Here is a 20,961-nt window from a genome sequence, read left to right as displayed (position 1 = left end):
TGTCATAGGATAGAACTGTATTATGCATATAGTATATAGGGTGATGGATTAATCAATTGATTAATTAAATAGTTATTGAATTCCAGAACATCGGCAAGGGACAAAAAATATAAATATAGCTATAAATATGAATAAGATCTGTGCCGTTCATTCTTGGAACTCACATCCTAATTAGGAAAGCTGTAAGGTAAACCACTAATTATAGGCAACATGAGAGGAGCTTTAACAGGGAACATGCAAGGCACTGTGCGCATATGCAGTGTTTAGAGATACAGGTTCTAACACCTGTAATAGAAAACCCAAGATTAAAGGTATCGTTCGATAATACCTATACCACAAACATATTGGTAAGTCTGTTTTGTTATACAGGTGACTGCAGATATGTCAATAGGCTGTTGTGTGATGCTGATAAGTTCAGACTGCACTGTGTGCTTTCAATTTTTATTCATATTTAGTTTTTAGATCTTTCAGTGCCTTCAAATCATTTCAAGCTTCATTGTTATTCAGACACTCACTGTAAAATGAAATTTTAGATCATAAAATGTCCTTGAAAATAGAAACTTCTTACTATGATACTAATGTTTTACTTTCCAGTCTTAAAATATTATCGTTTTTAATTTACATTTCTCATGTATACTCATTTAATAACCAACTTTAAATTCAGTAATCACATTTTCCCCTAAGCTTTGATTAGAACAATTATAGGGAATGAAAATAAGAAAGTAATTTCTGTAAAGAGATCCATAAAGCATCCTTTTCAAGCCATAAAAGCAGCCTTCAAAGTAGGTTTTTGTTTGTTTTTTTCAGCATTAGGGGTACAAACAAATTCTTTCCATTATGCTTAAGATACACAGATCCAAAACTCTCCCACTGTCTGCTCATCTTCTTTGTCTTGGTCTCCCCTAGTGCTGTGAGTCCCAGCAGAAGACTCAGCATACAAAAGGTGCCCAATAAGTGCTGCTGAATATCTGTCTGGCCTTCTTAGCTAGATTAAGAAGGTACCTAGAAGCATCAGCAGAAAGTCCCCTACAAAATAGAAACCAACAACTGAATTTTTATACCTACCCCAATTTTTCTTTAGCCTAAACTCTCTAGGCCAGTGATGGTGAACCTAATGACACTCATTTTTTGGTTGAATTTTCTTTGTTAAATGGCATTTAAATATATAAAATAAATATCAAAAATATAAGTCTTTGTTTTACTATGGTTGTAAATATCAAAAAATTTCTATATGTGACATGGCACCAGAGTTAAGTTAGGGTTTTTCAAAATGCTGACACGCCGAGCTCAAAAGGTTTGCCATCACTGCTCTAGGCCAATGTTTATTGCTGGTTTGCCTTATACAATAAGAATGAACATCGGCCCACACCTAAGGGAAATCACCGTGAAAATGGCCACACCAACTTATGCTATAAACTGACTGGTAGCACATGGCTGACTATTTTCTGTCATCTCACTACATTAAACCCTGAAGATAATATTCCCATAATTTCCTCACTCTGGCATGCTGAATGTTGTGCTTTTTAAATGCTAATAAAATGTATAAGGGAAAAAATAAAGGCTACAAGCACTGTGATTAGCAGAGTTCTTTTTTTTATAACATCTTTAACCCATTGATGTAAAACCAAGCCAAAGCATGAGATGTGTTTCACAAAGGCCCATAGACTCTGAATGGGTCTCTAGAATTCTGTTAGGGTGGGAGACAATACAATTTTTTTGCATGTGTGGATCCTTCTAACTCAGATTCTCCTCTGCGGAAGTGGAAAGATTGAGGAAGTAGGCTTTCACTTCTTATATCTTTACTAGAGGCCTGGTGCACAAGATTTGTACACTGGGGGGGGGGCACCCTCTCACAGTCCAGAACCCCTCAGGGGATGTCCGCCTAAGCCAGCAGTCAGACATCCCTCTCACAGTCCAGGGCTCTTGCAGTCTGGGACCCTTCGCTCCTTACCACCCACCTGCAGCAGACTCAGGAGAGGCTCCCACCACTGCCGCTGCACTCACCAGCTGTGAGTCCGGCTTCTGGCTGAGTGGCGCTCCCCCTGTGTATGTGCACTGACCACCAGGGGGCAGCTCCTGCATTGAGCGTCTGCCCCCTGGTGGTCAGTGCACATCATTAGTGACTGGTCATTCCACTGTTCGGTCAATTTGCATATTGGGCTTTTATTATATAGGATTCTTTCATCCTCAATTTCTCAGATTTCCCACACACACCTACATTCAGACATATCACTCATACTCGCACAGTCAGTCACACTCACACACAAGTAAGATAGAATATAAAGTTTGTCACAAGTAATGAAGACCCTAAATCACTATTCCTTTCAGGAGATAGAAGTTTGTTACTCCCTCAGATTACAATCTGAATGTGGGCAAATGGAGTTCTGCCCCACAAAACAGAGCTTCCCTCTTCTTACTTCGCCTTGTGTGACCTCCATCCCCAGGGGCATTACTCCAGCCACCTGATCTGAGGCCAGCCAGCAGAAAGGGTAAAGGCAGAAAGATGGAGAAAGGACCAGGAGCAGAGCATCTGTCCTTTAAGAAAGTTCCTCAGAGCTTCCATACAGCACTTCTACTTAATTCCCCTTGCCCTGAACCTAATAACATGACCATACTCAGCTACAATGGAAACTCAGAAATGCCACTTTGATTTTTCAAACTTTGTTCCCAACTGACATATTTAGGTGTTATTACTTGGAAGAGAGGGGCGAATGAACATTGGCAGGTAACTAACAAGCTGCCATGGGCTTGCTCCCTCCTCTCCCTGACATGATGTAGTGTGTGGGATCTCATTCTCGGAAGATTCAGGGAAGATTTCCTTTCCTTGTTCTACCCGCCCTACACTACCTTCCTCTCCACCACTTCATCCACAAAGATCCTTATTCTTCTGTATACAAACATATTCCTGCTCAAAGAAGAAGGGAGGGGAACAATTAGTGAAGGGCAGACCAACTGTCACTATTTAAGCTACTGTGTAGAGTAGTCTCCCCCCCTCATCTACGGTTCTGATTTTCATGGTTTCAGCTATCCTAGCCACAATCTGAAAAGATGAAATGGAAAATTCCAAAGATAAACAATTCATAAGTTTTATTTTTTTTTAAATATGTTTTTACTGATTTGAAAGAGAGAGAGACAGAGAGAGAAAGAGAAACATCTATCCCTGACCCAGAATCGACCTCTCTGTGCACAGGATGATGTTCAACCAACTGAGCCACACCTGCCAGGGCAACAATTCATAAGTTTTAAATTGCACGCCCTTCTGAGTAGCGTGATGAAATCCCACACTGTCTCTCTCTCTGAACAGGACATGAATCATTCCTTTGTTCATCATATCCATGGTATACATGCTAGCCACCCATTGGTCACTCAGTAGCCCTGTGTGTTATCAGATCGACTGTCACAGTATCACAGTATCACAGTACTTGTGTGCAAGTCACCCTCATTGTATTTAATAGTGGCCCCAAAGCTGAAGAGTAGTGATGCTGTCATTTGGATATGCTAAAGAGAAGCAGAAAGTGGTTCCTTTAAGTGAAAAATTATGTATCTATGTACAGAAAAAAACCCCAGTATATTTAGGGTTCAGGCCTATCCTCAGTTTCAGCATTCACTGGGGGGTCTTGGAATGTAATCCCATAGATAAGAAGGGACTACTCTACTACAAAGTTGAATAGGAGAGTCTGAGCCAAATTCTAATCCTCAGCTCGTGTGTTTGCTATCTAAATGGAGAGCACAGTCAGTTTTAATTGCACACAAATCTCCTGTTTGATCCTGAGCACTAGAATAGGGTTTTCATTTGCTGGTAAGTGGATGTTGGCATTTTTCCCAAAAGAAGCTAACCTTTAGTGATAGTTACAGTATTATCTCATTCAGGTCCGGAACAAATATTCTCTAGAGAGACACCAACCTCTGTGGGCAGCAGAATCAGTCATTTAAATACAAATTTAAGCTGCAAACATAGCCCTCATTATCTAGGCAGTTGTTCTCACACTTCACAAAGCACCAGCAGTATCTTTGAAATCTCTAGTTTCAAAGAAGGGAGCAAGCACACAGAATCCACCCACGCCCACACACATACCCATTCCACCTTACTGTATAGATCGGGCTTCTAGGTGAGGCATTGTTTCAAAATATGGTTTTAAACACTTGGCCTCATCATTCCCAGCCTGAATTCTATTTCTTGTGGATTTTTTTTTTCTTGCGAACCTTATAGCATTGAAGTTCCTTGGCCTTTGAGGAGTTCCTGATGAAGAAGCAGGAGGCAGCTGATCGATGTTTCTCTCTCATCGATGTTTCTAACTCTCTATCTCTCTCCCTTCCTCTCTGTAAAAGATCAATAAAATATATTTTTTAAAAAATATATGGTTTTAAACACTTGGCCTCATCATTCCCAGCCTAAATTCTATTTCTTGTGGATTTTTTTTTCTTGCGGACCTTATAGCCTTGAAGTTCCTTGGCCTTTGAGGAGTTGCTGATGAAGAAGGGTAAAAAGAGAAGGGACATATGGGAACACTCTTGCTGACTTGTCATCATGACATATTTTTGCCAAACTTATTTAACTTATTTGGAAACATCACGATGATGCTTGCAAAATAGATCCCCAGTATGTCTTGATTCGTGAGATTATACTCGCAAGTCTTTTTGTCTCCCTGGCAGTCACAACCTATCTGTATGATTTAAATTATTTTTTAAGTGATGTAAATTTTGCTTTCTAATTCTTAAGACATTTTTATTGTGTGAATATACATGTTGCCTGAAAAAAAAAAACTGAATATTTGATCGAGGTCAACATACACAGGAAATGATGACCCGCTGGACAAGACATGGTGAGTTTGCGTAGCACAGCCCCACGGCAACTTTAGTGTTATCAGAGTCCTCTCAGCAGCCCACTTTGTCCGTCAGCCATTCCATGGCGACAAAATAGAAGAGCGACAGCACTTGTAATCTTCTTGTTCATTACAAAAGCGCAATCTTTTCTTTCTGCTAGCTCAGCTACTGAACTCACAAAACCACATCTCTAAAGGAATCGGGAAGGGATCCATGCTAAATAAAATACTCCAGGAATTTATTTCTCTCCGCATCTGTGTCTTCATTTTCCAGCTCATATTTCTTCATGGCAACAAAATACCGAATGAAAGTTTCTCCGAGAGCCTGTCGCAGACATGGATCTTCCTCCAGCGCCACGAGGGCATCTTCCAGCTTCAAAGGGATCTCAGGAGGCTTTGACGGGTAGGGCTCAGGGCTGTCATCATCCTCGGTTCCAGGCAGGGCACCATCGCGGCTTTGAAGTCCGTCCAGACCTGCTGCCACCGTGGCGGCCAACACCAGGTAAGGATTGGCCGTGGCTGAGCCCAGTGTGTTTTCTACCCGGGCGCCCTTCTCCCCGTGACACTTGATATTAAAGGCACAGCTGTTGTCATTGTAGCCCCACGTTGTGGGCACACTCTCCTGCTGCTCTTTGCTCTCCTTGGAGTAGCGTTTTCGGCAGCTGCCGGCAGGAGCCAGAAGGCAGCTGAGCGCGGCCGCGTGTTTCAAGAGTCCGGCCACCCATCGCCTCCCGGTGGCGGAGAGCGGCCCGGGGCCGGGGCCGGGGCTGCTGCAGAACAGATTGTTCTCCCCTCCCACATCCCAGAGACTGTGAGACAAGATTCCTGAATGGCAGAAGCCAGTCTCGATGAAAAAGCTGGTGATGTAATTGTATTTCCGGGCCACTTCTCTGACGCCTGCTCTGAGGGTGAACGCGTTGTCAGCTGAACCGATGCCAAATTCGGGCAGCAGACAGATTTCCACCTGCCCGGGCCTGGTCGAGGAGGAGAAGCTCTCCACATGGGCTCCGGTGTGACACAAACCATCGACCAGCTCCTGGATGAAGGCCTGGTCGTGGTTGTTGAACAAGGTTGCAGCCGGGAAGGAGATGGTCTTGGAATTGATCACTTCGGGCGCCCCGAAAACGCAGAAGTCGTAGAGGAAAGCAGAGAGCAGGGAGAAGCCCGCGCCCTGCAGCTGGCTCAGCTGCCGCTTGGCGATGTACCGCGGGGACGTCAACAGGGGCTCGCCCGTCACCGTGAACGTGTCACAGATCACTCTTGCGGTCCTCTCGGCCCATGGCAGCGCCCGAAAGGTGCACAGCTCGGGCATCAGGACGATGTCACTGTTAAAACATGTGGCTCTTATGTGATCCACTTCGTGGCCCTTAGGACTCGGCATCAATTCGAGATAACCTCGGGGCATGAAAACACCATGGGTCACTTTTTCCTAAGGTTAAAGGATAGAGCAATCAAGGTTTTGAAACTTGAAAGCAAACATAAATGGGGAAGGGAGGGGTGATGGAGGGGAAAAAAATGTGTTTAACATCTATTAGTTAACATTAACTTAATTTTAATTTTTTGGAAGAAATCCCCAATTGTACTTTTATAAACAACTCATTATTTTTAGCCTTGAAAGGTTTATAGGCTCTGGAATCTGAAAATAGCCGTCATAAGTAATAGGTATGCTGATTAGGAAAATGCCTTTAGAGCAAATGACAAAGGTCAAGTAAAGCCTTATGGAATTATTTGAAATGGTCGTGACCAAAAGTACTTTCCAAAGCTCTTTTTATTTTATGGCATAGTTCCTAACACTTCGGATAAGGCTTGCTTTTGGCTTGTCCTATTGTAATCCCCATGGTTAACTGCCTCTCGGAAGTCTACAGTAGAGAATTGGAAGTCCTTCTCAGAGAGCTGACTGTAGTCAGTCCTACAACACAGACCTGAGAAGCCAGGTCTGCTGACAGCTACACTCCTCTCTTCATTCACTTTGACATCCCACTAAGAATGAGCTACCTCCCAGTCGCACAGAGTCCCAGAAGCCTTGCCTGTGAATGTGGACCTGTATCTCCACGGTTAACGCTTCCAAAATGTTGTAGCTTTCAAGTCAGCATGAACTGGGGCTCACCAAATCTGATTCTAGTCCTGGCTCTTCCACTAATTATTTGTGTGAAGTTAGGCAACTCGGGCTATGTACCTCGGCATCCGTGTCTATGAAACAGAAGCTAGACTAGGTGATAGCTGAGGCACTTTTTAGCCCTATACCCTCTTGGGTTCCATGGATTTGGTCATTTATTTAACTTTTGCTATGTGCCAAACAACAGGAAAGTGATGAAGTTATAAAGTCAAACAGACACACACAAAAACCCAATTTCTAGAAATGGTGTAATAGGAATATCAACAAGGCTTCATGTGTGGAAGTTTACATTAATGGACAGAGGAAAAAGCCGACTAGAAAGTGTGGTTCCCATGATGCCAGTGAGCCTTTTGAGGTTAATAAAACGTACTGCCATTCTGCAAGCCAGATTGTTTCCTATATTACCTCCAAACCTCAAGAGCATGGCTACCAAGGAGGTGCTGGTGCTAGCAGACACAATCTACTAACCCACTCTTCTGCCTTTGATTGTGAGCCACTGCCTCCTTCACTCTCCACTGTCTCTACACATACTTTCAAATGCCAGTTGACTTGGCTGATCCAAATCTGCTTTTAGCAGTAATAATGTTGAGTAAGGTGAGCACTACTCATCTGCTGCCTAATTTTTTAAGTCATTCATAGACTTGTCTATATAAACTTTACACACAAACACACATTATGGGATTTTAGAGTACTTTAGTATGAAATCCTTTCATTCAAATTTTCGCTGTAAGAAATAATGTGATTTCCCGAACTTGTCATTTTTTTAGTTTGAAAATCTGTATGTTAGTACTGTATCTAAAATGAGGAGGGATGTATTTTATTCATGAGACTTCCAAGAGTTTCTGCAATTTAAATCTGTGTTTGCATGCACTTGATTGTGAACAATAGAGAACAGCTTGCTACCATTTTACTCTTCATGAATTTAAAGAATAGTAAAAAGTAACACTTTACCTCTCAGGTTATTTAATCTGTGTTTTTCTGAGCACTCCTTTTTAACTGTCATTTTCTTTATTCTTTTATGAACATTCAGAATGCAAACTACTCTTTCTTAGTAGTGGGAAATACATAAATATATACACACAGACTTTGTTCATGACAATTGTTATCTTACATTATGTTTAAAAATATAAACAGTAGGGCAATTTCACACCACAATATAAATCACCAGCGAATCAATAAAAATTCTTACAGAATAGCTCCAATCTCTATGATCACTGACATTTGGGCCATATGAAAGGTCACCTTTTGAAACAACCAGAGAATTAGTCATGAGTTCTATATCATGTTTTGATTAAGTCAAAGATAGAAAGAATCTGCATACAATTTAAACAAAAACTAATCCTTTGATAGAGCAGATAGTATAAGTTGGTTGTGTGGTTTAAATAAACTAATATTTGTAAGGCATTGAGCGTAGTGCCGGGCACATGGTGAGTTTTCTCTAAAAAGCAGATGCCATCATTTTCAGAGCTTCCCCATTTGACCTTTTCCAAGTATATAACAGTCTTTTCCTCTAGTCTTAGTAGGTGACTTGTTTTAAAAAAAAATCAATGTTTTTTCAATTTTATAAGAAAGAACACTTAGCTCAAATTAACAATAAAAGGAAATATAAAAGCAGAGCTGGAGGCAGAAGGTGCAGTTAAAAAAAAAAAAAGAGGCAGTGGAAATGGAAGAGAAGAATCACTGACTAATGTCCCAGCTCTACCACTAACTGCCTGTACTATTTTTTAAAAGCTTTCCTTAACTTCCCTGGGCCTTACTCTCCTCATCTATAAATGAAGTCAATGGATTAGATTATGTTATATCTTTCCATGGTCTGACAATAATTCTCAAATTGATACTTCATTTTCCCCAAATAGAAAAAAAAAATTTTAACTACTTTATAAAGATTAAAATTACTTTTCTCTAAGCCATTGGCAAATTCAAATTATTGACTCCACTCTTTATTTAATGAATTTCCCATACAGAATTGTATGTCTATACATATACAGGTAGCTTTATATATATACAAACATACAATGTTTATTTTTTTTAAATATATTTTTTTTAAATATATTTTATTGATTTTTTACAGAGAGGAAGGGAGAGGGATAAAGAGCTAGAAACATCGATCAGCTGCCTCCTACACACCTCCTACCCCCCACCCCTGGGGATTGAGCCTCCAAACTGGGCATGTGCTCTGACTGAGAATTGAACCATGACCTCCCAGTTCATAGGTCAATGCTCAACCACTGAGCCATGCCACCTGGGCCAGACACACAATGTAAACATTGGTTTGCACAGATTAACCTATTTTTAAAGTCTAGTCATGATAAATTTTCCAAAATCAATTAATCTTAAATTATAAATATTCATGCTATACACAAATATTCATTCTCATTTATACCTTCAAAAGTTCCAAAATAAATTTGAGTTGTTTTGTTAAAACTACTGTACAATCATTAAATAATAATAATGGTAATGAAATGTATTAGAAAACTGGGGTTAAGAATAAATAGCAATTGCCCTATCTAAACTCCAGGAAAATAAAAGTGGTTCTTATATGTGGGACATTGAATAAGATCATGGAAAATATTTTCAATAGCAATAAAAAAAAATAGAATGCAGAAATTTTCTCTGTACATCAATTATATCAATGCTCAGCAAATACAGGGAGCATATTAAATTATATTTTCATAAAGGAGTTCCATTGAGGAACTAGAGTAAGGTTTTAAAAATGTAGTTTCAGATGCCATTAGTAGAATAAATGATTAGAAGTTGGCAAAAATTGAGTAACAAAAAGTTTTATATTGAGGTCTCTGGCAAGTATCTGAAGTGCCAGTTATGGTTTCTTATTGATTGAAAGAAAGTCATGTGAATTAGATCCTAGGCCTATCCACAGTAAATTTCACATTTTGTTATCAAAAGTAACCAACATTTGCTATTGCCTGGATAAAGAGGAAACAATATCTGCAGGCTGATCTAAGTAATTTCTTATGAAACAAATTTGAATCTGTTAGCAATTGTTTTAAAAGGTGTTTTGAAGATGCCCAGTTTTTTTCCAGCATAAAGCCTATGAGAAAAACTACAATTTGATATCACAGTGATAACAATTACATATTTTTTAATTTAGAGCATGCTTAACTATTATCTTTTTTATATAATATTGACTGATGTCTCATTCCTAAAAAGTAATGTTTCAGTTGCACAATATACCTGTCATTAAAATGAAGACATGATATAAACTGAAAAAAATCTTAAAATCTTAGAACATATCCAAAACTACAATATTTCTTAATATCACTATTTTAGAGAACTTAATAGTCATTAAGTCATCCAACAATAGAGTATTTTCTTATCAGAAATAGAAGCCAAAAGGGATATGCTTTTTATCTAGCAAATTCTTTCTATTTAATTATTTTTCCCCCTTTTATATTTGCTCCTGGGTCTTCTGTTGCAATTTTCTCATGTCAAACAAAATATAATCTTCATAATTGCAGTAAGAGAGAAAAGATAATTCTGTAGAGGGAAATTATTCAAAGCAGAAGGACTAAAATTACCAGTCTTAATTAGTTTTATATTTCTATTGGGTAAAGGAATGGCTATTTGGGAGCTGAAATTATGTGTTCAGCTCCTTGGGGAGCAATAATGTGTTTGGGAAGGGACAAGAGAAGAAACAAAATAAAGTATTGGTTTTCAGCTAAACTTGCTGTGTAGATTTCAATAAAATAAGAAAGAGTAATAAGGACCATTGGCTTGCTAATGGTCATGAAATTACATTCAGTCATAACTCTACTTGTAAAACTCACCTGGAAGAAGTGTGCAGGGATACTCTTAGACCTGGACACCCCATGGAGATCTGTTGCTTCAAATCGCACAAACTGAAGGTGATTTTTGGCCATCTCTTTTTTAATGTGCTTCATTCTAGAGGAGAGTTGAGGTACCTTCAGAATTTGTGTGCTGTCCCCAGTGTCATCTGTAAAACAGAGAATGGTTCTAAAGCATTAGACCATGATGAAATGAGAAGCAAAAGGAGGCTGGATAGCAGTGGATTATTCTTTATGATTATTAACTATGACATTCGTGTCATTGGCTTAGAGCTAGAAATCTTACCTTTCTTACTTGACCTTACGTATTCCCAAGAACATTGTCTCTAAAGGGCCTAGGAGATTGTTTATCACTTGGGACTAGGTGAAAGTTAACATCATTTGCATAAGTACATAGCAATATCATATGTAAATACTTACTGAAAATGCCTTTGCTTATGGAAATTAGAATATATTTGCATAATTAGACAGCTTTGGCATCATATAAATCTGTATATAGATGACTACCATTGAAAAGAAAACACTTTGAGCTCCTTGAACTGGTAATATCTAAATTAAAAGTTCTGGGGTTGTTTTGTTTTGTTCTGTTCTGTTTGCCAAAAGGGCTTTATATCTTTAAAATGTCATCTGAATCTAAGGCATCTACATCTTTCTGTCAAATTTAAAATTTGTGTCAATAAGCAAACAAAATAATTTTTCAAGAATGAGAGTGCAGGAGATGAAAGATCTAGACTGAGTACTCAATTTTAACATTAGAAACCTAGAGCAACCAGAAAACAAAAGATGGAATGACAAAGGGGTATAGGCAGACCCCCGATACCAATAATCACTAAAATTAGAAGCCAAAAAAGTTTTTTGTTCTTTTCAAGACGTTTAAAATAGTCTTCAAATTCTAAAACTTTACAATTAGAAGAGACTTTGGAGGATAAATAATCTAATCCAATCAACTCATTAGCTTGAGTCCTAGAGAGGTACGAGGTGCCCCAAATCACACTCTCAGTTCATTGCCAAAATTGAAACCAATATCTGAACCTTTGGTTTCCAGTGGGTAACTCATCACCATAAAATGAATGAAATATAATGTTATGCTGATGAGTTATAAAGCACATAGAAGGGTCAGGCACATAGTACTCATCACAAATGTTATCTACCGTCCGCACCTTTGGAGAGGCAGCAGACTGTAGGGATTCAGCACAAACACTGGAGATCATCTGTCAACCTCCAAATCCTGCCTTTACCCCAAAGACTTATGCTCTCTGTGCCTCAGCATTCTCATTGATACAATACACCTATAGGCTTGTTATGATGATTAAAGCCTATAGCACAGGCTTGTTATGACAAGTTATTTAACAGTTCCTGGAAGATAGTAAACACCATATCAGTGCTTCTTAAATGCAAACAGTGAGCACCATTACTGTAAGTCTAGTAATGGTACTATGATCATATGTGAATTGAATACCCATCAATCTGTCACATCCCTGACAGTGAGCAGCTTTAATTTTAAAGTGATACCTGAGTATCCTTTTTGACATATAATTAGGCTTTAAAAATAAGCATAAAGATGGACAGTTTAAAATATAGATTAAGTAGATTTAAAGTACATGAAGCATGAGGAAAACAAATTACTGGTTTCACCTATGCAAATATATTAGAGATAATGTCCTGTTACTGATACATTTGGCTACACTGAGATTCCTGAGGGTTTATTACTACCTTCCATTTAACACAAACAATTAAGCTGTAGCAATTACAGTATTTCATGCTAAATTAGCAGTTGCTGTGTTCCCAACCTATTCTGAATTATTGGGTATTCGGCCCAAGTTAAATAATTCTCCTTAAAGAAAAGAAAATTTATAAGCATGTTAAAATATGGAAATTTTCAGATAATCCGTATTCTAAACATCATGAGCAATTACATATAAGCTACAAAATTTTTTGTTGTTTTTTAATTTATCTTTATTGTTGAAAGTATTAGAGATGTGCCCCTTTTTTTCTTCATTTTTCCCCAATGACCCCTCCTCCTCCCCACTCCCATATTTTAACAACATAAAAAGTTAGAATGTCAGATTACAGGTAATCAATCCTATTAGTCTTTTACCTTATCTGTATCTTCTAAGTTTCTACAATAAATGTGTTATTTTAAAAAAATAAAAATATTGATCCACTCAAGATAGTTTTGTGGGTTTTTTTTTTTAGTTACCACTACTATTTATTCTGGACATAGTCTAGGGAGCTGCAGAAAAATCCCTGCCCTCATACAGCTTTATATTATTGAATGAGGGAACTGTAGACAATAAACATGTCATTGAATGCAAAGCTGAGATAATTTGTGGTAAAAAATGAATAAAACATAATCACCTAGAATGTTAATTCTATGGGATTTGATCACAATGAGCACAGGTCCAACCATTGATTCGGTTTAAGATCACCAAGTTTCTCTATGGCTAGATAGTGAGTATATGTATTAGTTTGCTAGGGCTGCCATAACAAATACCAGGTAACTTTAACAGAAATTTATTTTCTTACAGCTCTAGAGAGTAAAGGTCCAAGATCAAGGTGTCAGGAGGGTTGGTTTCTTCTGAGGATCTCTCCTTGGCTTACAGATGTCCTCTTTACATGGTCTTCCCTCTATGTGTGTGTGTGTCCTCATCTCTTTTTCTTATAAGGACACAGTCATACTGGACACCGGTCATATTGGACGTAGGGGAGACCCTACACGACTCATTCAACATTAATTACCTCTTTTAAAATCCCATATCCAAGTAGTCACATTATGAGGTACTAGGGGCTTGGACTTCAACATATGAATTTTGGGGAAATTCAATTTAGTCCATAACAAATTTTATCTAGTTTCATTCAGAGTCCTCATCACCACCTGCATATTGTATGACACATGTTACTGCCTGTCTTTCCCACTTGCATGTCAGCTCCAAGAAACCAGGGGCTGAGGTTTACTTGCTGCTGTAACCCTAGTACCTGTAGCAGTACAGGCATATCATAGGCACTTGATGGCTTTCATAAGCAGGTGTGTGAGTCAATTAATTCATTCATTCATTCATCAATACATGGTGTGTGATTTGACCTTGTCTAATTAAGAAGCAAAAATTGACATCACATATTTTGGCATGTTTCCTTAGTATCCATTTTTCATTTGAAAGTTCATTTCTTTCACCAACTATGAGAACCCTATCCAATCTAATTTCATTTTCAAGGCAGTAACTAATCTCGCTGCATCATTGTCTGAATTTCTTTTCTTCAAATAAATCATACTTGTTAGTTACAATTAAACCTTTTGGTCAGCCCTTCCCAGATGCCCATGATGAATAGCAGGCAGATAATTGCCAGTTCAGGGTCTCATTTGTTTTTCTTACAGTGTGGTTCCTGGGAGGCGTTCTCCTTTTCCATCCCCTCAGAGGACTAATAAATTAAATCAGTGTGCTTTTATAGAGGAAGTTTTACCAGTGTGAATGTTTAGGGGGAAGAAATCAGAAAATACATACAAAAAAACATAAAACCTCCAAGCTCTGTCGCAACTAGAAGGCTGTGTTCAGTGACAACAAGGACATAGTTCCGTTGTAGTGAGCAAGCCATAGTCACTTATAAAAGGCAGATTAGCTAGGCATGTGGGCTTTCAGAAATATTAATTCAGAAAGTGCACTCTATAAGCATTCAGCTTATGGAATGCCGGGGATAATCTGCCACGCGCCCTTCCCAGGGCCTGCTCCTCTGTATCCACATGTCCCCTCTGAGAGCCACCCTGCTAGTGCAAATGTACCCCACCCTCGTGCTAGCCCCGCAGTGTTGGAAAGCCCAGGTGGCAGAATAACCTGGTACAAAGCAGGGACAGAAACAATAAAATGTAGAAATGTGGGTGAGGGAGAGGGAGGAACTTTTCGTATACATATGGAAATTCAGAGTAAGTATTATAGAGAAGAAAATACAACGTTGAAATTCTTTGCACTTATTTGGGGGGTTATTTTTTATGTTTAATTTTAAATTAATTTAAAATACACATGAATGTGTTTTGTTTGGGTTTGTAAACTTTTTGGTGCTTAGGGCTTTAAAAAACTTCATCCTGCCCTGGGCCAGAGAGGGAGCTTCTGAATTAACTAAATTGAGTCAATCATGATACCCAAGCACCTAGCTGATTTGTGCAGAGACAGCTCATGACACAAATTCTTTCCTCAGATTTTTTGACTTGAGACTAAGCAATGGAAAATTCCATCTCCCTTTTTTGGCTGAAGGTTACCAATTGCTTGTGGAAGAGCCAATGTGGCTGGCAGATGTTTTCAAATTAGTCTTCCCAATGTTTGAAAAATATTTTGAATGAGTTGACACTCAAATATCAGAAAATTTCATATAAAAATTTTGAGCTCAGGCTTCTCTTGATAAAACTAGATTTGAAATACTAGATGGATATGTCTTCATAGCAACCATTGGCTGGAGCTCTAAGGTAGCCTGGAATGGTGCATGCATGCTCTAACTCATGGATTGACAAATACCTTCTATAAAGGGCCAGATAGCAAATATTTACAACTTTGCAGGCCAAATGGTAACCAACTACTCAACTATGCCATTGTAGCACAAAAACAGCCATAGACAATACTTAAAGATTCTTTACAAAAACCAGCTCACAAGCTAATTTGGCCCGTGGGCTATCATTTGTCACCCTCTACTCTAGTTTCTCAGCCAGCACCACTTCCTGTTTTCTTTTACCAGCCCACCTCATGCATTTGTATTATTTGCCTGGCCCCTGTACCACTTGTGTTGATAATCCCTGATGCTTAGGGGCTGTCAGTGCTCATGCTTTTCATGGAGAAATTCATGAAACCAAAAAGCACAGAGAAATGCAAAGATGAGAGATAGTGTGATAGCCTCCCAAAGACTTTCAGACTCTAAACCCTGGAACCTGTAGATTACATCAAACTGTATGGCAGAATGGACTTTGCAGATGTTATTAAGGTTATGTACAAATCTTAAAAATTAATATCGTTATGGATTATCCATGTTGGCCCTTAAAGGCAGAGAACTTTCTCTAATTGTAGGCAGCAAAAAAAAAATATTATTTTGCGGAAGAAGGGGAATTCAGAGAGATTCCAGACACGAGAAGGATTTGAGGCATTGCTGGCTGAGAGATATAGAAACAGAGAGAGGATTCTAGGAGCTAAGAGCCACCCCAGTTGGCAGCCAGCAAGGAAATAAGAACCTCAGTCCTGCAACTGTAAGGAACTGGATTCTCCCAACAACCTCCATGAACAGCAAGTGGATAGTCCCTAGAGTCTCTGGCTAAGAAGCTAGAGGTCCAACACTCTGATTTTGACCTTGCAAAACCTGTGAAAGAGAAACCAGCTCAGCCAACCCAGACTTGTGACATACAGAAGTCTGAGATAATGAATTGTGTTCTTTCAAGATGCTAAGTTTGTGGTAATTTGTTATGCTGGCAATAGAAAACTAATGTATATGGAGTCCTAATAGCGTTCACTCCCAGGCTCTACTTCCTCCTCAGGCCCTGTGTGTAGTAAAGAATTTCCCCTTGCCCAAGGAGAGCACTGGCCTTTACCCTTGGTCCCTGGGAAGTCATCTCTAAGCTTTCAGAATTTCCTGCCTGACAAGAGTAGTTTACCGAGAGCTTGTGGCCCCACTAGAATATCTAGCAATGTCATTTATTGTTGAGTCATGTGGTATCAGCTTGACCCTCAGCGGGACTGAAGACTCAGGTCAGTCACATGGCCAGTTGGCTGTGGAACCCCAATAAAGGTTCTGGGCATCAAGACTCAGGTGAGCATCCCTGGTTACAACACTCACACATTGTTGCCAAGAGAATAGTGTTGTCCATGACTCCACTGGGAGAAGGCAAGTGGAAGCTCTATGCTCAGAACGTTTCTGCACTCCCCCCATGAGTTACTTCTCTTAGCTGATTTTAATCTGTATTCTTTCACAATAATAAACCATAACCTTGAGTATAATCACTTTCAGTGAGTTCTGTGAGTCCTTATAGTGAATTATCAAAACTAATTTTGGGGAATTCCCAAATATGCAATTAGTGTCAGAAGTAAGCATTGTTTGGTGGATACTGTACCTCTAACGTCACAAACTGCTATTTTCTTACTTTCCAAACCTGTTTGTTCAATCCTTTCAACATTGATTCCCTCGTGGGGAGAAAAAAATACCTCTTTTTAACTAGTTTCTGTCATTTGGATCTCAGAGATTTTTAACCAATACATTCATAGTCTGAATTAGCCGTATCACTATTAATAAGCCATAAATTTAGAATAACAGAATTTCACTTTTAGAAGACTTGAGAGATCATCCATTACAACCTTTCCATTTTCTAGATGAGCAGCCTTGTGTGTAAAGAAAACTGTAAAGCACTTTTATCAATGATAGCTGTATAAATTATTTTAAGTATTCTGACTCCCAGGCTAGCATTCCTCAACCAACATCACATTATCTCTAATTCACATGCACATTTAGGACTAGTGGCTGGAACTATATGCCAGTTTGTCCCAGAGTCCTTACCGGTACAGCTGGAGTCTGGGTTGAATTCATTACCAGGAGCCCTGGCTGATGTTTTGAGGGGTGAGGGTTTCATCTCTGCTGTATGATCCTGGGAGTCCTTGTCATCTTGCGGATGCGATTCATCAGAGCCAGTTCCCACAGCTGGGTTGCTCGTATCCCCTAATGTGTGACACACCATTTGTTCTTTGATCCTTTCTGTAGTCATACAGAAAAATGTTAAGGGACGTTGCCATTGTTTTCAGCTGTCTTCCAATGTGATATGGAGAGAAATGCTTGAGGAAATAATTTATTCCTAGGCAGTAAAATGCCAAATAAAGGGCAGTGAGCATAGTACACCCTGGTTGCAGGCCATAAGGGGGTGCAATGTCTCTAGAGAATTTAAAAATAATTATAAAAATCTAGAAAAAGTCTGACTGCTTTTGATTGCTGCCATGCACTGCCCTTTCCTACTGACCTGCCTTGGAAAACACCACTGTTCCTAGAATGGAGTCTGTTGTCCAATTTAACTCCTAGGTTCATCACTGTTTCAGGCCCATTAGAGTCTAGTTGGAATTCCAACATGTGGTATGAAAACGTACCCCCACCTTTATTGTGGCCTCCCAAATCTTCAGTAATGATCTTTGTGCTCATTCTCAGAACAGAAATGTGCTTCTCTTCTTACTTATGTGTTGCTTCTTTTATATTCTCTCTTTTTTTCCCACTGTATCTCCTCATTCTTCCCCCTTTAAATTCTGAATATTTTGGCTGATTGTTTTTATATATTTACATTGTAACCCTGTATTTACCATCTTTTATGTTGACTTTGTACAAATAAATTTTATTTGTTTTTGCTTCTTCCATAGAAGAAAAGCAAATGTATTATGAAAATGTGGACCAAATAGAGATTGTCATTGATGACATATTCTTGAGAGATAATGGTAACAAGATATTTGAGATTAAGTGTCTCGTGCTCTTAGCTGAGCAGTTATACAAACTACCTTTTGAGATGGACATATCCATTCCTCCTATTTCAGTTGAAGAAATATGTGATTTAGTGACTTTCTTTCTTGTCCTTCTTAATTTACTCATCCTGCTGCCTTCCGTCTCATTACATTCATCTCTTGAATCCTGTAATAGTTAATAAACAAAAAGTCCAATAACAGGTCATGCACACAACCAAATTTGGTTGTCAAGAAAGTATGATGATTGGAGAGCTAAATTTTAAAATTAATATAGGAGACTTTTATAATGAGGTAAATTTTGTCATTTCCACATCCAATTGAATAACTTAAAATTACAAAGCCCAACATTCTGCTGACAAGCTGGATATTCTATATCACCTTACATATGTGGTTTGGGAAATATCATGAAATAAATTAAGATCTTGTCCAACTAGTCAAGATTTCTATTCTTACTTTATACTCTGGGGTATTTTACATTATTTATTCCTAAATAATTTTGCCAAAGGCATTTCAGCCCAAAAGTCTTCTTTTTTAGCATCTCTAATGTCTTTGACCAGAGGCATAAGTACCTGAGATTTGATTCTCTTCTTTCTTTTTTCTTACCTCAAACTTATTGCATCAAAATTTACTTTACTTCAAAAAAGCACTTCATGAAATACTATTCTGTAACTGTGTTTTACAATGTAAAACTGTCATCCCTAAACTGTCGTATAGCTTGATATGTAAAGAAAAACATTTTTAAACAAAATAACCAAACCTCCTACACTCTAGTTATAATCTTTGCAAGGATCCCTTGATAGACTTGACACGGCCTATTTCCAGCAGGGGCTAGAGGTGAAGAGCTTCAGGGTCTTCATACCAGCAGCGGACAGAATCACCCCTGAGTCCCAGGACACAAAAACCAACACTAAAACAAAAAAAAATTGAAGTGTTGTGCTTTTTAAAGCTGACACTGGTATGTTTGATGTTGTTATACAAAAGCATTATGGTTTCAGAGGAAAGAAAAGTGGCAGAGTCAGGGTCAAAAACTACATTCTAAAATGTTTTAAGCTATTGTCTTTTTTGAAGAGCATGTCCTGAGAAGTTTCATATCTGGGGGCGAGTTATATAAATACATGACCAGAGTCGCTGCTGAGGCACAGTTGTCCCCATTTATCAATAAAGCCAAGGCAAGTCAGCTTCTGGAGACTGAAAGAGGGGGTACAATTTTTACTTTTGTAACATTCACCTGTCTTCAGATAATCCGGACCAAAAAGAACAGATTCTTAAGAAAACAACAAAGACCATTCACCTAGTTACTAACCTGAGAATTGCACCAGCAAAATCCCAAGAACTAAGTCATAGGACATGCCTCTAACTCCATAATAGATGTTCAAATCAAAAGTTTTTATCAAATGAAGAATACCTTTAGTTCAGTCTTTTGACTTTCTCTTCTATACTAGGATAATCAGAGTATAGGTATAGCTATAATAACTGAAACAAATTTAGGGGAATCCCTGGTTTATCTTGCCTCCAGTGGAGTATTTTTATTCTCCTTAATCTTTCAATTACAGTCAGCTACAATATGAATGATGTTTCATTAAAAAACCTATGAGCCAGGATTCATGTGGTTTGGGTTCTAATTCTGACTTTTCAACTATGTAGCAAGTCCTTCTGGAGCCTTTGTATTTTCATCTAGAATCACCACCATAAAAACAATCATACTTAGCAAGTATATTAACATTTTATAAGCATTTCATAACCAGACAATATTATGTCTCATTTAGTACTTACAAAACATGCAGGGAACATTTGCTATTACCTATATTTTGCCAAGGCAGAAATAGGTCCACAGGAGTTAAGTGATTTGTTCAGGGTCATATAACTGCCAAGGAAGAATGGGAATTATTTAAGGAACTTCCCACATCACCACAGCCTGACAGTTGAACTAGATGGAGTTCCAATTCTAATATTATCTGTGTGACTCATAAAAACTTGTTCACTCAACTTCCTCAATTATATGTTCTTTTACAGTTGTATTTTTGTTGTTGTTGTTATTTTTACTAGCTGTGCTAATGGTTAAATATTTCAACCAACATCTCTCAATACCATTCTAGATACCACTGCTGGGGGAAAATTAGGGTCATTACAGCTATCACTCTACCCAGGGGCCCTCTAGAACTTCTGCGTACTCTGAGCAGCATTCCAGTCTTTTTGAGATCTTCTATGTGGTAATTGAGAAACTTTCTTTTCTTCTTTACTCTCTACTTTATACTTTCATTGCCAATATTTAAAAATTATAAAATTTAACATAAAAATCCAGATTTCTGGCATTCTTTGGAGATTTGGAATACTGGCATCACTGGGGCCACATTTTGTCATGGCAATGACTGGCTAGAGCCACATGTTGGCTCCTTCTTGGAAAGGGGTGTCAGCTCTGGTGTTCACCATCTAGCCCATGGCGTCTCTTCATTATCTGCCTGGAATTTGAGTTTGCTATCCCTGAACAACCTGAATCACTTTCTTTATCACATGGAAGCCTTCAATTCCATCACAGTACTTTATTGTAAGACTAGAGGCCTGGTGCACGAATTTGTGCACCAGTGCGGTCCCTCGGCCTGGCCTGTGGGATCAGGCTGAAACTGGCTCTCCAACATCCCCCGAGGGGTCCTGGATTGCGAGAGGGTGCAAGCCAGGTCGAGGGACCCCACCGATGCATGATCAGGGCCAGGGAGGGACACGGGAGGTTGGCCAGCCGGGGAGGGACTGCAGGAGGGTTC

General features: G+C 38.8%; 1 protein-coding gene across 6 annotated transcripts in view; it reads right to left on the bottom strand.

Annotated features, from left to right (window-relative positions):
* Positions 1-4,369: 4,369 nt before the first annotated feature.
* LGSN (lengsin, lens protein with glutamine synthetase domain) overlaps positions 4,370-20,961 on the bottom strand; it is a 28,624-nt gene continuing 12,032 nt past the window's right edge. For 2 of the 6 annotated variants that reach the window (XM_014532738.1, XM_014532739.1), the window contains exons 2-5: positions 18,239-18,368; positions 17,262-17,456; positions 10,725-10,891; positions 4,370-6,252 (exon numbers count right to left, since the gene is read on the bottom strand). In XM_014532738.1, coding sequence (XP_014388224.1) covers positions 5,041-6,252; positions 10,725-10,891; positions 17,262-17,456; positions 18,239-18,368 — 1,704 coding nt within the window. In that variant the 3' untranslated portion in view covers positions 4,370-5,040. Of the gene's footprint in view, positions 6,253-10,724; positions 10,892-17,261; positions 17,457-18,238; positions 18,369-18,994; positions 19,110-20,961 lie in introns of all 6 variants that reach the window. The other 4 variants (XM_014532740.1, XM_014532741.1, XM_014532742.1 and 1 more) reach the window with 4 other exon arrangements.

The sequence above is a fragment of the Myotis brandtii genome, unplaced genomic scaffold (genome assembly GCF_000412655.1).
Source record: "Myotis brandtii unplaced genomic scaffold, ASM41265v1 scaffold904, whole genome shotgun sequence".
In the NCBI taxonomy this organism is placed as follows: Eukaryota; Metazoa; Chordata; class Mammalia; order Chiroptera; family Vespertilionidae; genus Myotis; species Myotis brandtii.
Note: the sequence above shows the minus strand (reverse complement) of the source record. Positions and strands in the feature narration are given on the sequence as shown.